This window comes from Pongo pygmaeus, chromosome 2 (genome assembly GCF_028885625.2).
Source record: "Pongo pygmaeus isolate AG05252 chromosome 2, NHGRI_mPonPyg2-v2.0_pri, whole genome shotgun sequence".
Classification (NCBI taxonomy): domain Eukaryota; kingdom Metazoa; phylum Chordata; class Mammalia; order Primates; family Hominidae; genus Pongo; species Pongo pygmaeus.
The window spans coordinates 178,954,458-178,981,976 of record NC_085930.1 but is presented as its reverse complement, the minus strand read 5'-3'; the positions used below and the strand labels follow the sequence as shown (position 1 = coordinate 178,981,976).

Below are 27,519 nucleotides of genomic sequence, written 5' to 3'. Positions count from 1 at the left end.
TTGGAATTTCCTGTGAATCTGTAATTATTTCACAGTAAAAGTTTTAAAAGTAGGCTGGCTGGGTGCAGTGGCTCATGCATGTAATCCCAGCACTTTGGGAGGCCAAGGCGGGCAGATCACTTGAGGTCAGGAGTTTGAGACCAGCTTGGCCAACATGGTGAAACCCCATCTCTACCAAAAAAATATAAAAGTTAGCCAGGCGTGGTGGCATGTACCTGTAGTCCTAGCTACTCGCAAGGCCGAGGCATGAGAATTGCTGGAACCTGGGAAATGGAGGTTGCAGTGACCCAAGATTGCACCACCGCATGCCAGCCTGGGCAACAGAGTGAGATCCTGTCTTAAAATAAATAAATAAATAAAAGTGGGCAAATAGTATAAAGAACCCCTGTGTACTCATCACCTTACTCTACGGTTATCAATGTATGGCCAATCTTGTTTCACTTGTATTCCTACCCACTTTCCCCTCCCCCTCCCATATTATTTAGAAGCAATTCCAAGGTGTTATATCATTTTATCCATAAATATTTCAGTAAAAGTAAGAATCACTTATTTTTACACATAAATGTAATTTTATGAATAATTTTAATGTAGTAGGCATCTAATTCCTAGATATTTTGCCTTCTTAATCCATCAAGGTCCATTACCCCAATTTATCAATTTACAGGATTATTTCTTTTTTCCCTTTCCTGGTTTTCCTTTTACATCCTTCTTTCCTTTCTTATCTTTTGGAGAGATCTTTCCTTTCTTTCGTGGTTTTAGTAGTTCACCGAATTTCCCAAATCCTTTCCGTACCATTATTCCACGCCACCATGCCTGAATCTGAAAACAAGATAAACCCAAATTCAGCATCGGCTGGTATCACAATGAACTGGAAATTGTTAAATCTCTTTATTCTGATACGTGGTCTTGAAGACGTGGAGAATGGGATGTGATTAGAACTCTAAATTTTATTTTCTATCTTTCTCAATTGGCCAGGCATTCAGACAAATTTTTAAAAAAATGCATTTATTGTTTTTATGTGCCAGGGCCTGTTCTAGACTTTTGGGCAACAGCAGAGAAATAACTGTCTCAACTTTATGCAGCTCACATTCCAGTGAGGGAAGAGACAGTAAAAAATAAACACATGAATGTTCAATTTGTCAGACGGTGATGAGTGCTATGGAGAGTGACCGCGCATGGTGAGGGGATCTGAGTGCCTATGCCCTGCCTTCCCGCTCCTTACTGGGCTGTCTGTGCTCCTGCCTAAAGCCAGCCCTCACTTGTTCCCTGGATCCTATTCCCTCCTCCTCTAGCAGCAGACTTGTCCCGTGGCTCCCCATTTTTCTCTGAATATTAGCCGAAGTCCTTATATGGCTTACAAGGCCTTCTCTGATCTGCCTCCCCAATCCTGACCCCTCTAACCTCTTAACTGCCCTTTCCCTGGCTCCCTCTGCTCCAGCTGTGCGGGCCTCCTCCCTGCTCAGACACACAGGCACAGTTGTGACTCAGGGCCTGTATATTCACTGCTTTCTTTGCCTGGAACTCTTCTCAGTATTCAGATGGCTCACCCCTCCGCTCCTTCAAGGATTTGCTCGATTGTCATTGCTACGGACTGAACTGTGTTGCCCCAAATTCATATGTTGAAGCCCTAATCCCCAGGGTGAATGAATTTGGAGAAGGGGCTTTGGGGAGATGATTAGATTTAGATGAGGTCATAACGGCAGGGTCCTCATGATGCGATTAGTGGCCTTATAAGGAGAGACATCAGAGAGTTAGCACTCTCTAGTGCAATCTCTCTCTCTCTTTCTGTCGTATGAAGACACAGGGAGAAGTCAGCTTCTACAGGCCAGGAAGAGGGCCTTCACCAGACTCCAATCATGCTGATACTCTGACCTTAGACTTCCGGCCTCCAGAACTGTGAGAAAATACATTTCCGTTGTTTAAGCCGCCTGTTCTATGGTGTTTTGTTGTGGCAGCCTAAGCTAAGACTGTCATATTTTCAATGAGGCCTACTCTGACAATCTTATTTAAATCAACCACTTCCCCACCTCCACACACTACTGGCAATTTCAGTTCCCCTTAGGCTAACCTTTTTTTTTTTTTTTTTTTAACAGTAGCACTCTCTAACATAGTATTTAATTTTATGTTTTATATTTCATGCTTTTATTTCCCTCCTACTAGATTTTAAGTACTGTGAGGACATAAATATTTGTTTTGTTCACTGATGTATCTCAATGCTTAGAACAGTGTCTGGTGCATAGTAGAAGCTCAATAATGTTTGTTGAATGAATGAAGAAATGAAAGAGGTGGCTGGGGGCATGCTGTTTTATATAAGGTGGATCAAGGAAGGGCTCTCTGATAAGAGAACGTAAGCAGAGATGGAATGAAGTGAGGGCCAGAATCTTGCCCGTATCTGGGGGAAGCATCTCTGGGCACAGGAAGAGCCAGTGTTAAGGCCCTGAGCCAGGAACACGCTTGGTCCTTGGAAGAACACCAGGGATCTGCTTGTGACTGAAGTCCAGTGAGAGTAGGAAAGAGGAGATGGGGAGTGAAAACAGCAGACCAATTGGGATCCAGGGAACAGCACTGCTCTCTAGAGGCATTTTGGAAATTTATGGGGCTTTTTGTTGTCTTAAGGTTAAGCAGTCTTCAATTGTGTGGCCTGTACCCTGGTCTACAAAGCCTTTCCAATGGTGTGCAGGCATGGATAGGTTGAAGACAGTCCATTTCCTGAGCTTCAACTTCCATATGTACCCTTCCTAAAATCATCCCGAGAACATAACTGCAGATCCCCCATCCCAGTTGCCCCTTTGGTGCTCCACAGAGGAAGGGCATAGCTTGCACCCACCTGAATCTTACTATGGTGCATTGCCCTGGACTCCAAAAATCATTAGGACACAGACACACACACACACACACACACACACACACACACACAAAGAAAAAGACAATTCAAAGTACAAGTGTTGATGAGAAAATGAATGACTCTAGGGACTGGTTAACCAATCCTTTTGCAAGACAGGTGGTTTCTAATTCTACCTTCAAGAAAAAATAAGGGAAGCCTAGTTGACATGTCAGCTAAGACCTGCTATCGATTTGGGGGATATAAATCTGGAAGAAGCTCAGAGATGCATGAAGCATAGTTTTTTAAAAATAAAACATTACAGGCAAAAAAAGCTTCTTCTGTTCTCATTAACTCATCTACGTGAACAAGGTTTTTCAAGGCTTTCATCTGTAAAATGAGAAACAGGAGTAGAATCTATAATCAACCCTGTGTTATTCTAATAATCATCAATATTTATGCATGAATATATAAACTGTGCTAAAAAAACCCTCTCATATTGGTACACTGTTCTAAAAAATCCTATATGTCTAATAATTATTAAAATTTGTAAGAAATTTTATGTTGTTTTAGGTGATTTTATACTACTAATAGTTGTAATGTATATACATTTTTAAATTTTTAAAATTTAATTTATATAAATATTTTTGTTGCCTAGAAGTACAAAAGAGCAATCTATGAAAGACTTACATGTGTATATGTATGTATAACCTTAGGATCAATTTTGAGGGGAAAGTAGAATGGAAGTACATGTTTAAGAAAAAAAGGAATATGATATAAAAATTCTGCCTATAAAATAATAACTTGTTTGAGTATTTGTAAATTGGTGTTGACAAATCATAATGATATTCAGTTTCCACTGGATACATTTAAAATATTGATCTAACAGCTCTATTTTAAAATGTCAACATTTAAAATTCACTGGAAATTACATCCTTTGCAATGATTTAAACTTGTGGCCAACAATGTTAAATATCATTTTAAGAACGTGCAAGAGGGTGTACAGTTTTTCAAAATGCTTTTAGGAAGTATTCAGTTAAGAACCACAACTTTCATTCTTTCAAGTGTAATCCATCCTGAGCATATACACATTGAAATAATTTAATCATTTATTTTTTGAGACAGCTGTTGCCCAGGCTGGAGTGCAGTGGCACGATCTAGGCTCACTGTAACCCCCTCCTCCTGGGTTCAAGCGATTCTCCTGCCTCAGCCTCCAGAGTAGCTGGGATTACAGGCACGCACCACCATGCCCAGCTAATTTTTGTATTTTTAGTAGAGACAGGGTTTCACCATGTTGGTCAGGCTGATCTCGAACTCCTGACCTCAAGTGATCCACCCGCCTCAGCCTCCCAAAGTGCTGGGATTACAGGCGAGAGCCACCGCGCCAGGCCTGAAATATATATTTGTATATACATTACTTTTCTTTCTCCTTTAAATTGCAACTCAGGCATTATTTTGATTAAAATTATGTCCTTTTGTACGTTTTTATTATCTCTGAATTTATTTTGGAATAGTAAAAAAGGTATCACAAAAGATTTATCATAAAAGGGAGGACATTAGGTCTGATAGGGTTGAGGGCTATTGAGAGGTGGTTTTATGGACTGAAGACTTAACTCTTACTCTGAGTGTAATGGAGGATTGCCAATTTCAGTGGAGCATCAGTGCAACTGCTGAGCAGAAGGTATGTTGTAGGGGAGCTGGCATGGAAGCAGGGACACTAGTCAGAGGGCTTATGTAGTTATCTGGCTATGAGATGATGGGGACTTGGGCCAGTTGGAGAATAAAGAACACTGGCTGAAGTGGACACATTCCAGACCTGTCCTACATCTCCATGGGCTCAAAGGGCTAGAGCAGCATTACAAGGATCTCAGCCCTTTGATCCTTATTAATGGCAGCTCAGAACCCTGGGCTCAGCCTCTCATCTATAAATGCTTTCATTTCTAATTTTTTAAACTTATTTTACTGCTTTTGTTAATACAAGCTTTTTTCATTCCAATGAAATAGTCCAAGAATTTTAGATTGTTTGAAATGTTGAAGTTTTGGTTTCCTTTGCCTATTTGTTGGCTTCTTATTGGACAAAGAAATAAGGGACATAAAAGACAAAAATGCTAGGGCTGACATTTAAAAATCTTCTTACTTAGCCCTGGGGACATAAAAGTTACCAAGTAACTTCTCTTTTCAGAAGCAGGACAAGGGTGTAAGGAGTTGCTCCACAGGATAATCTGTACTGTGTTTACCTTTAGACTCCCTCTAAAGCAACTGTTATCAAGAATCTGGGCTGATTTTACCTTTGTTGCCATTATATTCCTGTTTCTGTTTTCCTTGAGGTATTTCCATATGGCCTCATTGCCTTCAGCACACACTTCTTTTGGGGGTTCTTCCATGGGATTGTCCATCAGTGTCAGAACCTTAAGATTCACTAGGGAATCCAAATTCTCCGGAAGATGGGTGAGCAAGTTGTCCTCCAGCTGTAATTCTTTCAAAGCTGAAAAGATTTTTTTGTAATGGTGGATCAATCTTAGAAGAAACAATATTAACTTGTCACCTAATCCTGTCCACAGAGGTGAGGGATCCAATTCTGCATTTGCAAAGGGAATGAGAGGAAGGATGCACAAGACCCGACAAAACTTTTTCTACCATCTAATAAAAGTTCAAGCTCTGTGTTTGCTCCTTCTCAAAATGAAGAGAACAGAATTCAGTCTCCAGATATTCCAAATGTTTTGTTTGTTTAGAGCAACAGTTTTTAGCTGAAACTGACAGCCCACTGGGAAAAATCACTCTCAGACCCTGCTGTTCCTAAGGTCAGCAGACTATTGATTTTTTTTTTTTTTTTTTTTTGAGACAGAGTCTCACTTTGTTGCCCAGGCTGGAGTACAGTGGCATGATCTGGGCTCACTACAACCTCTGCCTCCCAGGTTGAAGCAATTCAAGTACCTCAGACTCCCAAGTAGCTGGGATTTCAGATGCACGCCACCACACTTGGCTAATTTTTTTTTTTTTTTTTTTTTTTTTTTTTTGAGACAGAGTCTAGCTCTGTCACCGAGGCTGGAGTGCAGTGGTGCGATCTCGGTTCAGTGCAACCTCCGCCTCCCGGGTTCAAGTGATTCTCCTTGCCTCATTCTCCTGAGTAGCTGGGATTACAGGCACCCACCACCAAGCCCAGCTAATTTTTGTATTTTTAGTAGAGATGGGGTTTCACTGTATTGGCTAGGCTGGTCTCGAACTCCTGACCTCATGATCTGCCTGCCTCGGCCTCCCAAAGTGCTGGAATTACAGGTGTGAGCCACCACGCCTGGCCTACAACTTCTTTATAACAATTCAAAGTTGTTGAAGCCAGTGTCCATAAATATTAGAGAGAGAAAAATAGAAAACACTGAAAAATTTTGAGAATATTTCACTCCTCCAGGGACCAAGGACAGGATAAAAATTTATGATCAAGAGCATTACTAAGGAGTACTGCCTACAACCCCTTGCCTCCATTTTTTTTTCTTTTTTTTTTTTTAATTTTTTTATTTTTATTAAAACAGAGTCTCGCCCTGTTGCCAGGCTGGAGTGTGGTGGTGCAATCTCAGCTCACTGCAACCTCTGCCTCCCGTATTCAAACAATTCTCCTGCCTCAGCCTCCCAAGTAGCTGGGATTACAGGCACGTGCCATCACACTCAGCTAATTTTGTATTTTTAGTAGAGATGGGGTTTCACCATGTTGGCCAGGCTGGTTTGAACTCCTAACCTCAGGTGATCTGCCCGCCTCGGCCTCCCAAAGTGATGGGATTATAGGCGTGAGCACCGCGCCTGGCCTTGCCTCCAATTTTTGAATGTCTTATGAGTAGGCATCAGCTTCCACTCTAATATCTCTTCATTCTTTTTTCATTAAAGAATAGCTATAGTTTGGGCTGGGCATGGTGGCTCACGCCTGTAATTCCAGCACTTTGGGAGGCCAAGGTGGGCAGATCACGAGGTCAGGAGATCGAGACCATCCTGGCTAACACAGTGAAACCCCGTCTCTACTAAAAAAAAAATTAGCCGGGCGTGGTGGCGGGCGCCTGTAGTCCCAGCTACTCAGGAGGCTGAGGCAGAAGAATAGCATGAACCCGGGAGGTGGAGTTTGCAGGGAGCCGAGATTGCGCCACTGCACTCCAGCCTGAGCGACAGAGCGAGACTCTGTCTTAAAAAAAAAAAAAAAAAGAATAGCCATAGTTTGAAAACATGTGCATAAGCCTAGGATTCAGAAAAAAAAAAAGAAACATTTAAAATCTGGTCCCAGTGGGTGCTCAGCCAAAGCATGTTAAGTGGATGGATGAATGTACAGACAAAGAATGGCTTAGTGTAGTGGAAAATATTTGGCTATTTAAATAGGAATCATATATAGTTTTCCAGGTCAATTATGTAGCTCCAAGAAAGTCCCCTGCTAATTTCACCACTCTGGGCCAATACTTTTTCTTTTATTCAAGTGACTCAGTGACCTAGATGAAATTTACTGCAGGATCCCAACTCCAAATTCTGGCATGTAGTAAGTGTACAGTAAATTATTGTTGGTAGTGTAATAAATGTATGGGTGAATGCTAATTTTCTTAGCAGTTGCTATTTACTTTTCCATTTTAATAAATGACTTAACTGCCTTTGCAAGACTCTTAGCTATACTAATCAGGACACCTGGCCTCCCCCATGTCGCTAAGTGAGCCCTGCAGGGAAGTAATGGGATAGACTCAGTTCTCTGAACACTGAGATCAGTCTTTAGCAAAGCAAGGAAGCCATTCGCCATGGGAAATGCTGGCCACAAACCCTGCTAGGCTGTGAATCTACCAAGTTTCCTCACCTTGTGCTTGGCAAATGGCATCTGGAAGTTGCTTAAGCAAATTGTGCCGGCAGTCAAGAACTTCTAGGTTAGGCATTGACCCCAAAGATATGGGCAGGTACTCCAGATGATTGTTCTCTATATATAGCTCTTTGAGACTCTGAAATAACATGAGTGTACCATAATAATATACCTTGATTAATTAATTATAATAACCAGAATCACCTGTGGGTGCCCACGCATTTTTTTTTTTTTTTTTTCACTTTCAATGAGGAAATTATGCATTGGGTTAAAGGGAAAAAGCATGTCTAAAGGACCATCGTCAAGACATAAAATTATTTTTGAGTAAATCCATTAGACTTAGTTTCCATTTACGCAGGGAAAAGAGACTACAGACATCTAGTGCTTATTTGTTTCACCAGAACTTTATGAAAAAATAATTTGAATAATTTAACTACATTTATCATTAACTCCTTTTTAATAGCTAATTATCTGTGGCAGTTGCTACAGAATGATAATTGCCTCAACTATCAACCCAATATTGCTGCAGTGAAAGTAGCCAAAATGCACAGGGAATGGGTTTGAATGTATTCAAAATAACTATTTTCAACTTCACTGGGCAAAAATCTAATGTTTGTACTTCACTCTAAGATTGTGGCATGACAGGTACAAAGGAAAAGATGATGAAAGGTGTTCTATGAACACAGGGCAAAGGAATGGAGAATTAGTAATAGACACACTATGTCATAGTGAGGACTACCTATGCTGTGCATGGCATTGCATGACTGGGGTTATGTGGTGGCCCACGCCTACTTTATCATCATTAAGAGTGCAGCAGGTCAGATGCGTGGCTTATGCCTGCAATCTCGGCACTTTGGGAGGCCGAGGCAGGTGGATCACCTGAGGTCAGGAGTTTGAGACCAGCCTGGCCAACATGGCAAAACCCCGTCTTTACTAAAAATACAAAATTAGCCAGGTGTGGTGGTGGGCGCCTATAATCCCAGCTATTTGGGAGGCTGAGGCAGGAGAATCGCTTGAACCTGGGAGGTGGAGCTTGCAGTGAGCCATTGCACTCCAGCCTGGGCAACAAGAGTGAAACTCTGTCAAAAAAAAAAGTGCAGCAATAGGAACATGAAAAAAAAATAACAGTTCTTTAAAGGATGAATATATGAAGACACCCTAGTATGGCTACTTTTAATGAAGTTATCCTGTTGCTTTGCAAGTATTTCTCACAGCCCTGCAGATCCAGGAAGCTGGTGCAACATGATTTCCCTTTTCCAATCAGGGAGAGAGGTCACACTTCCCCTTACAGGAAATCCTGGGCACCAAAATGTAGGCTCCCAGCATGTCACTCTTGTATGATACTCTTTAACTTCAAAATAGTCCAGTTTTCGGGGGCTACTTATAAAAAGTGGAAATTAAATGGGAAGAGTTATGACCCAATTTCTGTAAATGAAACACACCAAATCACACAGTGGAAAGAAGTATGGCAGGACATATCCAACAGCAATCACAATGAAATGTTGAAGAGTTGTTCACGGACAGTGGAAACCTCAAAATGTAAAAATGATTGCTTGTCTGAAGCTGGAAATCTAGTATGGATGATTCTACATCCAGCCTGTGGAGACCTCATATTTTCTCAGTTTCAGCCAATTTAAGAGGCAGTGGCAGGTGCTTCTTAGCCTGCTCATTTGGGGAGGCTTACCTGCAGTTTCCTAATGTGTTCTGGCACATAGGTAAGTTTGAATCCCTGGTCTTGCCCCATGTATAATTTCTCTAAAGACGCTAAAGAAAGGACTTCCTCCGGAAAGGAAAGGAACTCATTTCCTGTTAGTCCAAGTATCTTCAGTTTTGAAAGTGAGCCCAATTCTGAAGGTAACTAGAAGTATTCCAAAAAGATAAGTTTCAGGTCAAGATTATTTTTAACAGTCAGCAGAGATAAATTGGGCTTTTGGTTTTGAGGCAGACTGCTAAACAAGTGGAGTAACTTAGCCTCTCCTACTGATGAAAAATTTGTGCACATATCTGCATTACAGTATTTATACTTGTAGATCTAAAGTCTCTGATTTCACTTTTATGCACCACTTTAAACTGAAGCAATTTTTTGTGGCTGGGCGCGGTGGTTTATGCCTTTAATCCCAGCACTTTGGGAGGCCAAGGCCAGTGGATCACCTGAGGTCAGGAGTTCAAGACCAGCCTGGCCAACATGGCGAAACCCTGTCTCCACTAAAAAATACAAAAATTAGCTGGGCGTGGTAGCAGGTGCCTACAATCCCAGCTACTCGGGAGGCTGAGGCAGGGGAATCTCTGGAATGTGGGAGGCGGAGGTTGCAGTGAGCCGAGATTGTGCCACTGCACTCCAGCCTGGGCGACAGAGCGAGAATCTGTCTCAAAAAAAAAAATTGGAGCAATTTTTAACCTATGTTCTTGCCATTTATGGACTGTAGTGTGGCAACTGCTTGACACTATACAAAGAAAAATACTAAAGTTATGTGTAATATTGCAATAATAATATTCATTATAAATTCAGTTATTGGAACTAATAAATTTAGTGATATGACTCTTCATCCTAAAAGGCTTTAATAATTTTGAAACTTCAGTTGAACTCTCAGTTGGAGGCAAACATATATTCACACCATTTCTAATCAGTGTTCAGGGAACTCCATTATGATCCTATCGTGTCATGTTCTGCTTTTCAGTGAATACCCAGGCTTGTGTACCCTGTGTGGGAACTGGGTCGGCATTTCACAGAGTGCCACACTTTCAGTGCTGGAAGGCCTTAAGAAGGTTCTCTATTTCAACCTTCTAATACAGTGGTTGCATACTTTCTATAGTGAGCCATCCAGTTGTATCTAAACACCACCTCCTGTGAAGAAAAGCTCATTATCTTCTATGGCTACTTCTAATCATCAGATTTCCTACTTTAGTACAGCCAAAATCAGCTTCACCGTTATGTCCGTCTATCGGTTTCTTTCTGGACCATGGGAACCACATGGGAAAAAAATCTCTTTTTTTTTTTTTTTTTTTTTTGAGACGGAGTCTCGCTCTGTAGCCCAGGCTGGAGTGCAGTGGCGCGATCTCGGCTCACTGCAAGCTCTGCCTCCCAGGTTCACACCGTTCTCCTGCCTCAGCCTCCCGAGTAGCTGGGACTACAGGCGCCTGCCACCACGCCCGGCTAATTTTTTGTATTTTTAGTAGAGACGGGGTTTCACCGTGTCAGCCAGGATGGTCTCGATCTCCTGACCTCGTGATCTGCCCGCCTAGGCCTCCCAAAGTGCTGAGATTACAGGCATGAGCCACCGCACCCGGCGAAAAAATCTCATTCTTAAAATATGTGACAATCACCCTATTGACTGTGTTACAGAGATGCCTTATTTTCTCGTAGAAAAAAATCCCAGCTATATAGCTCAACAGCTCCTTAACTCATATGTTCCTTTATCTGGCTTAATTCCTAACTGGGAAATCCTTCCCCACAGTTCCCTGCTTGAGCCCATGGGCATTCTTCCCATCCATTCCCTGGTCAGCGACCCTACTTTCATTCTGGCTAGAGCTCAGCTGAGCCACTCCCATCCCCACCTCTCTATGGATGGGTGGAATAGACAGGTAGTTGGTGAATGGGTCACTTACAGTTGGAGAAAAAAGAAAGTTCACTGTAGGACAACCTATCTGTAAAAGTTTCACATACTTGGAATCTTCCATAATGCATTTTTCTCTTTTTTGTGTAGAGTAAGGACTCATTTTCCTAAAAATGCTGTAACAGTTTTCCAGTTTTATTTATTTACCTATTTATTTTAATTAGATGAAGTCAATCTTTGGAGAAACTGATGTTTAAGCTTTCCTCTTTGGCTATTTCAAAATTCTTCATCAAGCACTTAGATCTCTTCAATACAAAATGCCTGCGTTCTGTGCAGTCCAAAACAATGAAAAAAGATTTTTCAATCTAACCATTCTATTATAACCTAGAAATTTCATTCTTATTGCTGTTGACTTAACTCATAAAAGCTTAGCTTTTCTTTTTCAAAGCACATTGAATGTTCAAAAAATTTTTTGGGGGGTATTTAAGATCCAGTAGTTAGTTTCATCATCGTCATAGTAAAGTATAATGAGAAGAAATCTAGATGTATAGAAAATCTGTAGAGCATTAGATGAGGACAATTACTGATGACACTATAATTGACATATAGCCATTTTGGGATCTGGTACATTTTTTTTTCCTTTTTCTTTTTTTCTTTTTTTTTTTTTTTTGAGACGGAGTTTCACTCTTCTTGCCTCGGCTGGAGTGCAATGGTACAATCTTGGCTCATTGCAACCTCTACCTCCTGGGTTCAAGCGATTCTCCTGCCTCAACCTCCCGAGTAGCTGGGATTACAGGTGCCCACCACGATGCCTGACTAATTTTTGTATTTTTAGTAGAGGTGGGGTTTCGCCATGTTGGCCAGGCTGGTCTCAAACTCCTGACCTCAGTTGATCCAGTTGCCTCATCCTCCCAAAGTGTTGTGATTACAGGCGTGAGCCACCACACGTGGCCTGGTTTTCTCCTTTAATAGAAGTATACTCTACAAATAAAATCCATCTAGGTACACATTGAAAATCAGATATTTTTTGCATGCACACAGGCAAGTAGAAGCTACTGGTTAGGCTTTAAGAGCTAGTAACCCATGAGTTGAGTCTTTGGGGAGGGAGAGATAATGAGCTGACTTAAAGGCCATGTTTCATTAAGGAGAGAAATGCATTGGAAGGTGGTATTAGCATGAGAGGAAATTGAGAAGGGAGGACAAATGCACACACACACACACACAACCCATCAGAATAACTGAAGAGGAAAAAGCACTGGTACATAGAGATTGTCATGTTCAATACAATAATATTTAACATGTCTACATTTCAGTGCAGTTTGACTTGTGCTAAAACTTGGTATTGGATGAAGCTTATTTTTGTTAACAAGCAGTCTGTGTGTGATTCGCTCCTTTGATTTCTTAAAATTTCTCTCAGAAAAGGATTAGGTATTATTCATGGCTCAGTATAATGTGTTATCCTTCCCACATGTACTTTATATTTTAAGTCTTTCACTCCAACTGCAGAATGACAGACTTTGTCCACTAAAAGGAATATCTTACTTCAGCAGTGGAATAGTTCAGGGATGGGCTCTCACGGAACCTCAAAAATCCTCCAAGGTGAGTTGCTACATCAGTGGAGATTAAGTCCTAGAATCTCAATCTAAATCTACAAGTTACCATCAAAATGTTTACTTCCTGAAAGGCAGCTTTAAAACCCCATAGCAATTTGGGGAAAACAGTTCTAGAAATAAAAAATCAAATAAAAGATTTTTTTAGCAGCCGGGCACAGTGACTTACGCCTGTAATCCCAGCACTTTGGGAGGCTGAGGTGGGCAGATCACGAGGTCAGGAGTTTGAGACCAGCCTGGCCAATATGGTGAAACCCTGCCTCTACCAAAAATACATAAATTAGCCGGGCGTGGTGGCAGACACCTGTAGTCCCAGCTACTTGGGAGGCTGAGGAAGGAGAATCGCTTGAACCTGGGAGGTGGAGGTTGCAGTGAGCTGAGATGGTGCCATTGCACTCCAGCTTGGGCGACAGAGCGAGAGCTCATCTCAAAAAAAAAAAAAAAAGATTTTAAAAAATAAATCTGTAAGGCCCAGGACTTTTGTAATTTATAGGGAACATATGAGACTGGTGTCCATGGCCAGGTAAAGCAGAACTATTGATTATAGTTGTTGATTTCCAAATTCCCCTTTTTACTCCCTCTACAGTTGTCTTTTGCTCTTAACAGCTATTTTTTTCTTTTTAAATCAAATATTATAGGTCAGGCATGGTGGCTTACACCTGTAATCCCAGCACTTTGTGAGGCCAAAACGGGTGGATCACTTGAAGCCAGGAGTTTGAGACCAGCCTGGCCAACATGGTGAAACCCCGTCTCTATTAAAAATACAAAAATTAGCCGGGTGTGATGGCGCACACCTGTAGTCCCAGCTACTTGGGAGGCTGAGGCAGGAGAATCGCTTGAACCCAGGAGGCAGAGGTTGCAGTGAGCCAAGATAGCACCACTGCACTCCAGCCTGGGTGACAGAGTGAGTGAGACTCCATCTCAAAAATAAATAAATAAATAAATAAATAAATAAATAAATAAATAAATAGAATTAAAATAAATAGAATATTATAAAATAATAAACATAAACCCATGCGTGCCCAACTGCCCAAATCTTTTAATAAACAAAATGAAATACTGCAATTAAGTTCAGTCCCCTTATGATCTCTTCCCCATTTGCTTTCTTGGTTTTTAAAGACACAGTCCTACATTGCCCAGCATGGTCTTGAACTTCTGGCCTCTAGTGATCCTCCCTCCTTGGCCCCCCAAAGTGCTGGGATTAGAGGAGTGAGCCACTGCATCCAGCTGCTTCCCTATTTTGTTGACTTCCTTCTCTCTTCCCAGAGGCAGCCACCTTCATGAATTTAGTTTTCTTCCAGTCAACATTTTATATTTTCATTATATATAAAAATATCCATAAAATATGTGTTGTGTGTATATGTGTGTATGTATATACATATATGTAAATATATATATATATAGTTTTGTGTGATATCGAAATTTATAAATGGTATCATAAGGTTCTGCAGTTTGATGCAGAACCTTAGGTTTTCTTTTAAATAAACATCACAATACTGAGATCTATCCATATTGGCAATACAGTACCAGTTCACTTAAATTACTATATAACTTCGTTTTATGAATATATTGAAGTTTATCTGCCCACTCCCCTACTGACATTTAGATTGTCTCCCATAATTTCATGATTATCAACAATACTAAATGACCATTTTTGAATATGCCACCCTGCACACACAGGACAGTTTCTGCTGGGACAAATCTGGTTTTGCAGTTTCCTATGGATGGAACTTTAGGCTTCTAAGGCTGTTATGTATTAGAAACATCTGCTGTTAATGGAAACTCTGTCGGGAGATTGTCTTTGTTAAGAATATAGACCCTGGGCTGTGCCCGGTGGCTCACGCTTGTAATCCCAGCACTTTGGGAGGCCGAGGTGGGCGGAACACGAGGTCAGGAGTTCGAGACCAGCCTGGACAACACAGTGAAACCCCGTCTTTACTAAAAATACAAAAATTAGCTGGGCATGATGGCAGGTGCCTGTAATCCCAGCTATTCGAAAGGCTGAGGCAGGAGAACCGCTTAAGCCCGGGAGGTGGACGTTGCAGTGAGCCGAGATCACACCACTGCACTCCAGCCTGGGCAATAGAGCGAGACTCCGTCTCGGGGAAGAGAAAAAAAAAAAAAAAAAAAAGAATGTAGACCCTGGAGCCTGGCAGCTGTGGGCTGGAATCGCGGCTGTAGCACTTACAGGCTGTGTAGCCTTGGACATGTTAGTTAAGCTTCCTGCCCCTCACTTCCTTCATATACCATTGAGGACACAGTCGTTGTGAGGTAAATGAGATGATCCATGTAAACACTTACCTCAGTGACTGGCACATACACCCTCTAAATAAACATTAGCTACTATTATGATTACTGCTGCTGTTAGGGAAAAAGAAAGTAATACAAAGTATCACCTTGTTGGATATTTAGTAGTCTTGGATTTTCGCCCATAAAGTCAGTTCAAATTTGCTGTTTAGACACAGAACCAACTTAGGGCAGGATGAGAGCATAGTGACAGCCAGAAAGGGAGTCCTTACCTGTCCTATTTTATTGTCATCCAGTCCCAGGACTTCAAGGTTCTTCAGCGCACAGATCTGTAGCGGGCAGTGGTCCAGATGGTTCCGGCTTAGGTCCAGGAAGCGCAAGTTGACCAGGCACCTGAAGGAGCCCCGCAGCCTGTGCAGGCCGGTGTTTCCCAGGTAGAGCAGGTGCAGCGAGGTCCACCTGCAAATGAGGCGTGGCACCTTCTCCAGGCGGTTCCCGCTCAGCCCGATTTCCGTCATCTTCCTGAGCTCGGCGAGGCTCTTCGGGATGGAGTGGAGGAGGTTGTGGGATAAATCGAGCACGGACAGTTGGCTACACTGGCACAGGGACGCGGGCAGAACGGGAAGGTTGTTAGAAGCCATATAGAACTTCTGCAGCCCCGTCAGGTGTCCGATCTCTTCTGGGATGGCACCGATTTTGTTCTCGTCCAGGTCAATGATCTCCAGGGTGTAGAGAACACAAAGCTCCTGGGGGAAAACTTCAAATTGGTTTCGCTTCAGGTAGATCTCCCTCAGCTTGGTCTGGTTCACTATTTCCTTGGGCAGACATTTCAGGTGGTTTCCGGTCAGTCCGAGCAGCTCGAGATGGTGGAGGTTTTTACAGATGACGACGGGAATTTCCTTCAGGTCGGTCTGGTAGAGCCGGAGCTCGCGCAGGGCGTGGAGGAAGCCGACGACGACAAGGGAGGAGGAGAAGATGGGGTTGTAGCTCAGGTCCAGGCTCTCCAGGCTGCTCAGCAGACCCAGCGCCGGGCACAGGCTCCTCAAGTTGTTCTTATCCAGGTAGAGGACCCTGATGTTCTTTAAACGCTGAATCTCCTGGGGAATTTCTTCAATCTGGTTATTCTCCAAATGCACTTCTTCTAATTCTGTGAATGTGAAGATCTCCAAAGGAATGGCAGTCAAGCTCTGATTAGAGGCATCAATGAAAAATGTTCTATCATTGACGGGCTGTGGATCATTTCTCTGATGAATTTTAGGTGAATGTTCTACTGATTTTATGTCTTTTGACATTATTGTGAAGAAAAGCTCAAATATTCAAAATCTGAAATATTGTGAAAAGGATGAAAAAAATTAGAATTTACCTGCCACCAGACTTGCTATCCTTAAGAAAAATAAAATTAAAACCTAGTTGATTAAACTTAGTGCTTGAAATTATGACAGAACATAAAATTTAGGTTTTTGTATTTCATGTTAGAAGAATTAAAGTGTAGACCCCTTCCCCTAACACGTAGACTCACATGAAAAAAAAAGATTAACTTCAGTTTTATTTATTTATTTATTTTTGAGACAGAGTTTCGCTTTTGTTGCCCAGGCTGGAGTGCAATGGTGTGATCTCGGCTTACTACAACCTCCTCCTCCTGGGCTCAAGTGATTCGATTCTCCTGCTTCAGCCTCCCGAGTAGCTGGGATTACAGTCACCCGCCACCACGCCCAGCTAAATTTTTTTGTAATTTTAGTAGAGACGGGGTTTCACCATGTAGGCCAGGCTGGTCTCAAACTCCCGACCTCAGGTCCACCTGCCTTGGCCTCCCAAAATGCTGGAATTACAGGCATGAGCCGCCGTTCCCAGCCTAATTTCAGTTAAAAAAAAAATGCCTATTCTGAATGTTTCCAGTAGGATGTAGAAGGTTGCAAAAGATCCTTGCTCTTACCATAACACTGAGAAAACACTAGGGAAAAACCTCATATTTTAAAATACAGTATTTTTCCTTAAAGCCACCAGAGAGTCGAAGATACAAAGAAAGACAAAACAAAAACAAAAACAACAACAAAAACACTATATTCTAGAGATGCACCAACCTTTTCTAAATAACTAGAGACCCGTGAGTAGACCCTCTCATGCCTGATGGCATTTGCAAGTTTGAGGACTGTCAGGCAGAGAAACAACCCTTTAACAGGCACAGGCAAAGGAACTTCTGGGAGAAGAATAAACCTGCCAAACTTTTAACAGTCATGTGTGGGCTGGCATAGTGGATTAGAATCTGGAGTAGCCCCAAATGCAAAGTGAGTTCTCACCACTAACTAGTTCTTCCCATTAGTCTTTGGCTGGTTAAACGGCCACAGGGAAAATTGCAGGCCGGACTAAAGAACAGAGACAGGTCCTGTAGTTCCATGGTCTTAAGTACCGAAGCCTGGCTGGAAGGAGCTTAACTCTGTCTAAGTGAGACCTTTGGAAATGCAGTTAATTGAAATGAACTAAAGCCCAACCCAGAAACAAATTAAAGTCTCTAATAAATGGAGAGACAAATCATGTCCATGGATTAGAATACTCAGTAATGCTAAGATGTCGTGAACCCGAGGGGCGGAGCTTGCAGTAAAACGAGATCGCGCCACTGCACTCCAGCCTGGGCGACAGAGCGAGACTCCGTCTTAAAAAAAAAAAAAAAAAAAGATGTCGGTATTCCCCTAATTGGATCTATAGTTTTTATGCAATGTTAGTCAAAATTTTAGCAAACTTTTTTTTTTTTTCTTTTTTGGTAGAAGTTCACTAGCTGATTCTAAAATTTATATGAAAATGCAAAGGAGCTAAAGATAATCTTTAGTGAAAACAAAATCAGCAGACTTAGACTACTAGGCTTATAAATCTTATAAAATGCAAGATGAGAATATTGTATTTCAGAAGAGTAAGTGTTTAGTACACACACACACACACACACACAGAGTCTACGGGGAAAGGCAGAGAACAACATGACATGATAGTGGCAAGGTTGGCGGTAGCGTCTTTGAACTTCTTTTTAGGATGAAGGCAGTCCTGCTGGAGTATCTGGGCCTCTCATCCATCACAGAGGCCCAGTGCCTAGATGAAGGGGATACATTTCTAGCCCCATACATAATACTGCTATTCCTCAAAACACAACACTATGTGCTTTAGGTGCTTGTTGCTTTATGCCTGGACTCAAAACCAGCACTGAGACAATGTTATTTAAAGAAAAGGAAAGATTTAACACTGATTTTGTTTAAAACTAGCTGTCTCCAGCATTTTTGTCACTTAGTCATCAGGCAGATTAAATTTATCTAATACTGTTCAGTCCTGTAAGATAAAATCTCCAGTTTCTTACTTGCACATTTCTGAAAATTCTCCACAGTATGTAGACTGAGGTGATTATACAAATAAAAATAGGGAACACCAAGAACACTGATTATGTACTCCAGGCTTTACTTAAAGTAACCTAATTAATCTTCACAATAATCCTATGCAGGAGGCATCATTATTAGCCCTGTTTCCCAGATAAAGAAATTATATAACTAAAAGGGCTCTTCTCAGAACATGGTAGGAAGTGGGCGTAAGAGCAGAGAACTGGACACAACCTCATCTAGATTTTTAACATCACTCGTTTACAGCAAACCTGGCATTTATTAAAATCATTCTTCTCGGGTGTGAAATTTTAGACTTGATTTTATTGTGCAGCATTACAACAAAGTCACCTGGGAGAAATTTATGTGGATTAGAATTAATATGAGGGTGTCTGGGCTTCCAGACACATGAAATAACTTATTTCTCTTAACATTCATCTTTCTCCATAATAAGACCTGCTTAGAATATCTGATTGTGTGTGTATGTTATCTCATCTTAATCATATACCCCATCAATTTGACGGCCCTCTGAAAGCTATATATATACACCCGTATTTCACATTCATTTGTGGATTTAATAAAAGGAGATTGTAAAACCTGGATTTGCAATAGCTTTGCCAGTAATTCCGCCACAGTAAATGGAATGGGGAAGATTTGGTCTTTATTGGCCATTTTTTTCTCTAGGGATTGCTACCCAAATGTGAGCAAATTTACTTATTATTACAATCCAATATTATGGTGGGGTGATTTCTAAATTAAATAATTGTTACATCTTCATTTGAAGGAGCCAAGATTTGGATAGTTTAACAATGAGCTTTCTTTGTGTAACTCTAACCCCTGAGAAAATCATTTAAGAAACTAATCAGCCCTCTCAAATTTACAATGAGTGTTGATGCTTTTGTTTCCAAGTCTGTCTATGCACAAACTAGATAGGTAAGACTAGGTTCCTGAGGTTAATATGGAACCTATTAACCTCTGGTTAATAGATTAATATTAACCTATTAATCTCTGTTAGCATAAAAACCCATTTCTAGTTAAAAGAATTTCAAGATTTTGCATAAAACTTCACTCGGCAGATCTTCTCCTTTTAAAAACCGGTGAATCACAAACAAACTAAAAGTAACCTTAATTGACTTCAGACTGGAAATTCATGTAACGGTAATAAAGAGTGGCAGAATATGCCACTCCAAAATATGCCACTTTGGTATGAGGATTACTTTAAGCTAAAGACACTTGAAAAATAGCAGATGCAAAAAGCGTATTCTAATCTTCCCTTTCTCTCCTTGAAAACAGGAAATAAAACCTTCCATGTGAAACATGCCTTCCCTATACCAGAAAGAAAATTCTTCAACAGGGAGTCATAGCTGAGAGAATTCTGTACAAATACATCTTGTTAAAAAAAAAAATTCCTGGAGGCAGAGCAAGATGGCTGAATAGAACCCTCTAGCAATCATCCCCTCCAACAGGAACACCAAATTGAACAACTATTCACACAAGAAATCATCTTCATAAGAACCAAAGATCAGGTTTGCAATCACAGTCCCTGGTTTTAACATCATAGCAAAGAAAGAGGCACTGAAGAAGGTAGGAAAGACAGTCCTGGATAGTCAGAACCATCCCTCCTCCATCCCCCAGCAGCAGCCATGTGGCACAGAGAGAGAATATGTGTGCTTCGGGGAGCGAGAGGAAAGTGACTGTGGGGCTTTGGAATGGACTTCAGTGCTGCCTGTCACAGTGAAAAGCAACATCGGGTAGAATTCAGGTGGTGCTCATGGAGGGAACATTTAGACCAGCCCTAGCCAGAGGGGAATTGTCCATGCCAGTGGGTGGAACCTGAGTTCTGGCTAGCCCCACCACTGTGGGATAAAGTGCTCTGGGGGTTCTAAATAAACTTGAAAGGCAGTCTAGGTCACAAGGACTGCAATTCCTGGGAAAATATTGATGCTGTGCTGGGCTCTGAGGAATTGCTCTTGAGGTGCTAAATGGATTTTAAAAAACAAGACCCAATGATCGATCTGTGGCCTACAAGAAATACATTTCACCTATAAAGACATGCATACGCTGAAAATAAAGGAATGGGAAAAGATATTCTATGCAAATGGAAAACAAAAAAGAGCGGGAGTAGCTATACATATATCAGACAAAATAGATTTCAAGAGAAAAGCTATAAAAAAAGACAAAAAAGGTCATTATATAATGATAAAGGGGTTCATTCAGCAAGAGGATATAACAATCATAAATATACATGCACCCAACACTGGATCACCTAGTTATGTAAAGCAAATATTACTAGAGATAAAGAAAGAAATAGACTCCAGTACAATAATGGCTGTTGATTTCAGCATTGGATACTTTCAGCATTGGAGAGATCAAGACAGAAAACCAACAAAGAAGCATTGGACTTAATCTGCACTATAGACCAAATGTACCTAGATATTTAAGAACATTTCATCCAACAGCTGCAGAATACACATTCTTTTCCTCAGCACATGGATCTTCTCAAGGATAGACCATATTTTAGGTCACAAAACAAGTCTTAAAAATTTCAAAAATATCAAAGTCATATTAAGTATCTTCTCTGAGCACAATGGAATAAAACTAGAAAGCAATAACAAGAGGTAATTTGGGAATCATACAAACATGTGGAAATTAAACAACATGCTCCTGAATGACCAGTGGATCAATGAAAAAATTAAGAAAATTTAAAAATTTCTTGAAACAAATTAAAATGGAAACACAACATAACAAAACCTATGGGATACAGTGAAAGCAGTACTAACAGGCATGTTTATAGCAATAAGTGCCTACATCAAAAAAGCAGGAAAACTTCAAATCAACAATGTAATGATGCATCTTAAAGAACTAGAAAAGTAAAAGCAAACCAAACTCAAAGTTAGTAGAAGGCTGGGAGTGATAGCTCACGCCTGCAATCCCAGCACTTTGGGAGGCTGAGGCAAGTGGATCACCTGAGGTCAGGAGTTCAAGACCAGCTTGGCCAACATGGTGAAACCCTGTCTCTACTAAAAATACAAAAATTAGCCAAGCATTGTGGTGTGTGCCTGTAATCCCAGCTACTCAGGAGGCTGAGGCAGGAGAATCACTTGAACCAGGAGGCAGAGGTTGCAGTGAGCTGAGATCATGCCACTGACTCCAGCCTGGGCAACAGAGCAAAACTCTGTCAAAAAAAAAAAAAAAAAAAAAAAAAGTAGAAGAAAAGAAATCATAAAAATCAGAGCAGAAATAAATGAAATTAAAATAAAGAACAATGCAAAAAATTAATAAAATGAAAAGTTGGGTTTTTTGAAAAGATGAACAAAATCAATAAACTTCTAGCCAGATTAATAGAAAAAGAGAGAAGATCCAATAAATAAAATCAGAGATGTAAAAGGAGACATTACAACTGATACAGTAGAAATTCCAAGGATCAACTATATGTTAATACATTGGGAAACATAGAAGAAATGGATAAATTCGATAAATTCCTAGATATATACCATTTACCAAGATTGAACCATGAAGAAATCTGAAACCTCAATAGACCAATAGCAAGTAAAAAGATCAAAGTCATAATAAAAAGTCTCCTAGATAAGAAAAGCCTGGGACCCAATGGCTTCAATGCTGATTTTTATCAAACATTTAAAGAAGAACTAATACCAATCCTACTCAAGCTAATCTGAAAAATAGAGGAGGAAAAACTACTTCCAAATTCATTCTATGAGGGCAGTATTAATCAGACAAAGACACACCAAAAGAAACAAACAAGCAAACAAAAAAACAGAAAACTGTAGGGCAATGTCCCTGATGGATCTTCTCAGTGAAGATCCTCAACGAAAATGCTAGCAAACTGAATTCAACAACACATTAAAAAAATCATTCATCATGACCAAGTGGCATTCATCTCAGGAATGCAAGGATGGCTCAACATACACAAATCAATCAATGTGATACATCCTATCAACAGAATGAAGGACAAAAACCATATGATCATTTTAATTGATGCTGAAAAAGCATGTGATAAAATTCAACATCACTTCATGATAAAAGCCCTCAACAAACTGGGAGTAGATGGAAGATACCTCAACACAATAAAAATCATATTTGACAGGCCCATAGGTAGTATCATACGGAATAGGAAATACTGAAAACCTTTTCTCTAAGATCTGGAACAATACAAGGATGCCCACTTTAACCACTATTATTCAGTGTAGCGCTGGAAGTCTTAGCTAGAACAATTAGAGGAGAGAAAGATATAAAGAGCATCCAAATTGGAAAAGAAGAACCCAAATTATCCTTGTTTGCAGATGATATAATCTTATATTTGGAAAATCCTAAAGACTCCACCAAAAAAAATTATTAGAATGGATAAACAAATTCAATAAAGTTGTAGGATACAAAATCAACATACAAAAATCAGTAGCATTTTTATATGCCAACAGCAAACAATCAGAAAAAGTAAGAAAATATTCCCATTTACAATAGCTACAAATAAAATAAAATACCTAGGAATAAACTCAACCAAAGAAGTAAAAGATCTCTACAGTGAAAACTATAAAACATTGATGTAAGAAATTAAAGAGGACACACACACAAAAAAAGGAAAGATATTTTATGTTCTTGGATTAGAATAATAATTATTGTTAAAATGTCCATTTTATCCAAAGCAATTTACAGATTATATACAATTCCTATCAAAATACCAAAGACCTTCTTCACAGAAATAGAAAAAATAATCCTAAAATTTGTATGAAACCACAAAAGACCCAGCATAGCCAAAGCTAACCTGAGCAAAAAGAACAAAACTGGAGGAATCACATTACCTAAATTAAAATTATATTGCAGAGCTAAAGTAGCCAAAATAGCATGGTACTGGCATAAAAATAGATACATAGACCAATGGAACAGAATAGAGAACCCAGATATAAATCCATACATCTACAGTGAACTTGTTTTTGGCAAAGGTATCAGTAACATATATTGGGGAAAAGATAGTTTCTTCAATAATGCTTCTGGGAAAACTGGATATCCATATGCAGAAGAATGAAACTAGACCCCTATCTCTTGCCACATACAAAAATCAAATCAAAATGGATTAAAGGGTCAGGCACAGTGCCTCACGCCTGTAATCCCAGCACTTTGGGCGGCAGAGGCAGGTAGATCACTTGAGGTCAGGAGTTTGAGACCAGCCTGGCCAACATGGTGAAACCCTGTCTTTACTAAAAATACAAAATTAGCTGGGCGTCGTGGGGGGCGCCTGTAATCCCAGCTATTCTGGAGGCTGAGGTGGGAGAATCGCTTGAAGCTCGGAGGCGGAGGTTGCAGTGAGCCAAGATCAGGCCACTGCACTCCAGCCTGGACCACAGAGCGAGACTCTGTCTCAAAAAACAAACAAACAAACAAACACCCCAAGACCCTAGTAGGCACAGACACAACCGGCTGGATGTTGAGAGGAACACACCGGAGGAGGAGCACACAGGTGGCTGGACATTGAGAGAAACAGAGGAGCAGAAGAGCACACCGACAGGCACCAGCGGATGCTGCCAGGCCATCGACAGGCAGCACGATGTGTAGACCGAGGGGAATTTGGCCAGGGCAGTCAGTGGAGAGTCTGGCTGCTGAGCGGCTGGACTCCAGGGGAAAACCACCTTTCCACTCCATTCCCTTTCTGGCTCCCCATCCATCTGTTGAGAGCCACTTCCACCATTCAATAAAACCTTGCACTCATTCTCCAAGCCCACTGTGTGATCCGATTTTTCCGGTACACCAAGGCCAGAACCCCAGGATACAGAAAGCCCTCTGTCCTTGCGATAAGACAGAGGGTCTAACTGAGCTGATTGACACAAGCCGCCTATACACAGCAAAACTAGAAAAGCACCCTGTAACACACGCCTACTGGGGCTTTGCTTCAGCAGCTGTAAGCATTCACCCCTAGACGCTGCCGTGGGTTCAGAGCCCACGTGCCCCACAACCTGCCTGTCTGCATGCTCCCCCTAGAGGTTTGAGCAGCGGAGCACCAAAGAAGCAAGCCACACCCCCATTGTTACCGGTAGAAGGTGTCCAGGTTCTCGGCGTCTTGAACAAAGAATTGGACAAAACGCACAAACAAAGCAAGGAAGGAATGAAGGGATTTATTGAAAATGAAAGTATACTCCACAGTGTGGGAGTGGGCCGATCATAGGGGCTCAAAGACCCCGTTACAAAGTTTTTGGGAGTTTAAATATCCCTTAGAGGATTCCATTGGTTACTTGGAGTACGCCCTGTGTAAATGAAGAGGATGAAGTAAGGTTACAAAGTCGTTTATAGTGTACACCCTATGGAGAGGATATTTCCTGTTATAGCCGAAGTGCGAATCGGCCTTATGTTCCCTACCTCCAGACCCTATTTTCCTGCCTCACCATCGCATGCCCTGCAAGGCGGATAAGGAAACTATTACCATTTCAGTATCAAGGAAATGAAACTTACCAGATCATCACATCTGGACAATGAGACACCAGATCCCTCACCCACCATGATTCCCTAAGCGACTACCTGATTCCTGTTGACCAACTCCTCTTCCTTACCCCTCCCTAGTTCCTGATTTCCTGCAAGTAGTCACATTTCTTTCTTGCCATGTAAACCCTTGATTCTAGTTGGTTGGGGAGACAGATTTGAGACTGATCTCCCGTCTCCTCGGCTGCAGCACCAGATTAAAGCCTTCCTCCCTGGAAATTCTCATTGTTTCAGTGATTGGCATTCTGTGCCAGGAGCAGCAGGATCTAGACTGAACCCCCTGGCCTTTTAGTAACACATGTGGTTCTGGCCCTGCCCGCCTCCCCGCTGTCTGTACTGATCTGAGTACATTCAAGTACCTGCGCATGCCCAGAACGCACCAAGCATTCTGTCCTCTGGCAGCCTCCTTCGGACCATCCAGATGTCACCTCCTTCAAGAAGCCCTCCCTGGTGGCCCCGCCCTTTGGGAGCACAAAACCCTTTATGCTCCCAAAGCCCTACGCCTTTATCATGTGCTGATGCTACTCTGCTTCTTCGCTGGCCCGGCAGGCCGGTGCACACTTTGCAGGAGCGGGCTTTGTCATAATCTTCTTTGTAGCCCCAGCCCTAGCTCAGCAGCGGAGCCCCTCAAACCTCGGGAACTCCTCCCTGCAAAGGAGCCAGGACGCCCTCCCTCAGGCTGCCTTTAATCAGGGCAGGGTGACAGAGGACCTCCACAGAGTTGGCGGTGACTGCCTTAGCAGTCAGGCCTCAGGGCCCGGGCAGGCACAGCCAGCGGGACTCGAAGCAGGCTGGCGCCGGGGCTCGGGTAGCCGCCTCACAGCTGCAGGCGGACTGTAAGCGCGCGCGCGGTCGCCATGGCAGCGCAGCCGCCGCGGCCAGTGGGTGAGAGGAGCATGGGGAGCCCCCGGGAGGCCGCCCGTGCGCCGGCCAGGTCCCCGGCTTGGGCCTCCACTCAGGCTAGTACTCCGGGCGCGGCCCTGGCGGTTCAGCGCGGTAAGAAGTAGGGAGCACGTCTGCGCGGCCTGGCCCAGACGAAACGCGCGAGGGGCGCCGGGGTCGCACGGCCGGAGTCCTCCCAGCAGCCCGCCAGCCCAAGGCGGCGAGGCGGGTGGGGTGCCCCTGGGAACCCCAGCTGTGGCCAGAGGTTTGAGGCGCCCAGAAACGAGGGCAGGAGAGGAGTCCCTGGTCGCCGCGTGGGTCCGCCCTTTGCGCGATAGGTTGTGCAGATGGTGTCTGTCGCCGTGCTCTCAGGGTCTCCGGGAGGGGGTGGCGGAGGGGCTCTTCTCAGCCCCCTTTTTGTGAAAGTCCCAGAGAGCAGGTCACAGGGGGGCATGAGGGTCTTGATACTGTTCCTGACTTTGCACCGCTGTACTATCTCCGTTTTAAATATTTCTGCGCCCATGATTAGCAAGTTAAGCACCTACCCTGAACGGCCACCCCCTACCCGCCATTTCTGTTTTGTATGCTTGTTTTAAAGTCTGTTTGTGGACACGGAACTGTGTTCGGAGGCTGGCTTAATAATACTGCATCCAGGAGATGGGCAGTGTTAGGCTCTGCCTTTAGCATGAGAGGAAATTTAAACTGGGATAACAACTTGTTCAAATGTACACACTGCGGATTCTGGATAAGGCACCCACGTTCTGACTCATGCTCATCGCTTAGATTTCCCAGTGCTTGGCTAAGTATAGAAAAGCATGTTTTGGAGGGATCTACCTCCTAAGTAAGTCCTTTCTCTGGAAATTGTAAAACGTGCTGCTAGAGGCGTGGATGAAAAAATGAAATTTGGGTTAGGTTCTTGACATTTTCCTGCGTAGCTGAGTTATTTCCTAGTTTTTGCTTTACAATTTGAAGGCTATTTTCCTTCTAATATGAATACAGTATAGGAAATAAATTCATTGGTGCCACAAAATCCTGGCATACAAAACACGTAAGTGAATTTTAAATCAAAGGAAGGGTAGCAGAAACTTTTAAATACTGTAAATCTCTGGCTAGCTTGTTAAATAAGAGTATTTCCATAACTTTGTTTAGCTGTATTTAGCTCGTAGTCTAAGATTCCTTCATGCCTTCGCGAAATCGAATTGTAGTCTGACACATTTCTGTGCCTTGGTTGTGGCGCGGGCAGCGCTGAATCTCGGAGATTCTCAGGGCAATTTTTCTCTTAATACCAAGGAAGACAGTAGGGAAGAAAGAAGCCCAGTGGGAGCCCAGCTCCAACTTCTATTTGGGATCTACTTGCTTTGTTTCCTGGGGAGGACGCTAAAGCAGCATTTTCTAGATTGCATTCCAAGTGAGGTTTTTGTTTTCTTTTGTTTTTGAGATGGAGTCTCCTCTGTCGCCCAGGCTGGAGTGCAGTGGCGCGATCTCTGCTCACTGCAACCTTGCAACCTCCACCTCCCGCATTCAAGCAATTCTGTCGCCTCAGCCTCCCAAGTAGCTGGGACTACAGGCACGCGCCACCACACCAGCTAATTTTTGTATTTTTGGTAGAGATAGGGTTTCACCATATTGGCCAGGCTGGTCTCGAACTCCTGGCCTCAAGTGATCCGCCCGCCTCGGCCTCCCAAAGTGCTGGGATTACAGGCGTAAGCCACCGCACCCGGCCGGAAATGCAGCATTCTTATCCTCC

General features: G+C 42.2%; 2 protein-coding genes across 8 annotated transcripts in view; one reads left to right on the top strand and one right to left on the bottom strand.

The window, feature by feature from the left end:
- Window positions 1–524: 524 nt before the first annotated feature.
- LRRIQ4 (leucine rich repeats and IQ motif containing 4) lies at window positions 525–25,721 on the bottom strand. 5 transcript variants are annotated; one of them, XM_054480976.1, is made up of 6 exons: window positions 25,250–25,721; window positions 15,321–16,371; window positions 9,322–9,495; window positions 7,638–7,776; window positions 5,110–5,306; window positions 525–819 (listed from the first exon to the last, which is right to left on the bottom strand). In XM_054480976.1, exons 2-6 carry the CDS (start codon window positions 16,338–16,340, stop codon window positions 667–669), a joined length of 1,683 nt encoding a protein of 560 aa, XP_054336951.1. In that variant the 5' UTR covers window positions 16,341–16,371; window positions 25,250–25,721; the 3' UTR covers window positions 525–666. The 5 variants fall into 5 exon arrangements, with proteins under 5 accessions (XP_054336951.1, XP_054336950.1, XP_054336953.1 ...); XM_054480975.1 differs by having other exon boundaries at window positions 565–819; window positions 25,271–25,426; XM_054480978.2 differs by having other exon boundaries at window positions 565–819; window positions 24,864–25,253.
- The window catches only part of LRRC34 (leucine rich repeat containing 34), a 19,693-nt gene continuing 17,571 nt past the window's right edge, over window positions 25,398–27,519 (top strand). For 2 of the 3 annotated variants that reach the window (XM_054480983.2, XM_054480982.2), the window contains exon 1: window positions 25,748–25,886. In XM_054480983.2, the coding sequence (XP_054336958.1) occupies window positions 25,748–25,886 (139 nt within the window). Of the gene's footprint in view, window positions 25,887–27,519 lie in introns of all 3 variants that reach the window. The other variant, XM_054480981.2, reaches the window with a different exon arrangement.

Excerpts from the sequence above, each read along its gene's own strand:
- LRRIQ4 (XM_054480976.1), bottom strand. The coding sequence starts at position 16,340 with ATGTCAAAAGACATAAAATCAGTAGAACATTCACCTAAAATTCATCAG. Across the intron at positions 7,777-9,321 it reads AACACATTAGGAAACTGCAG|AGTCTCAAAGAGCTATATAT; the intron begins GTAAGCCTCCCC and ends ATGTTATTTCAG. Across the intron at positions 820-5,109 it reads GGAATATAATGGCAACAAAG|ATTCAGGCATGGTGGCGTGG; the intron begins GTAAAATCAGCC and ends TCTTGTTTTCAG.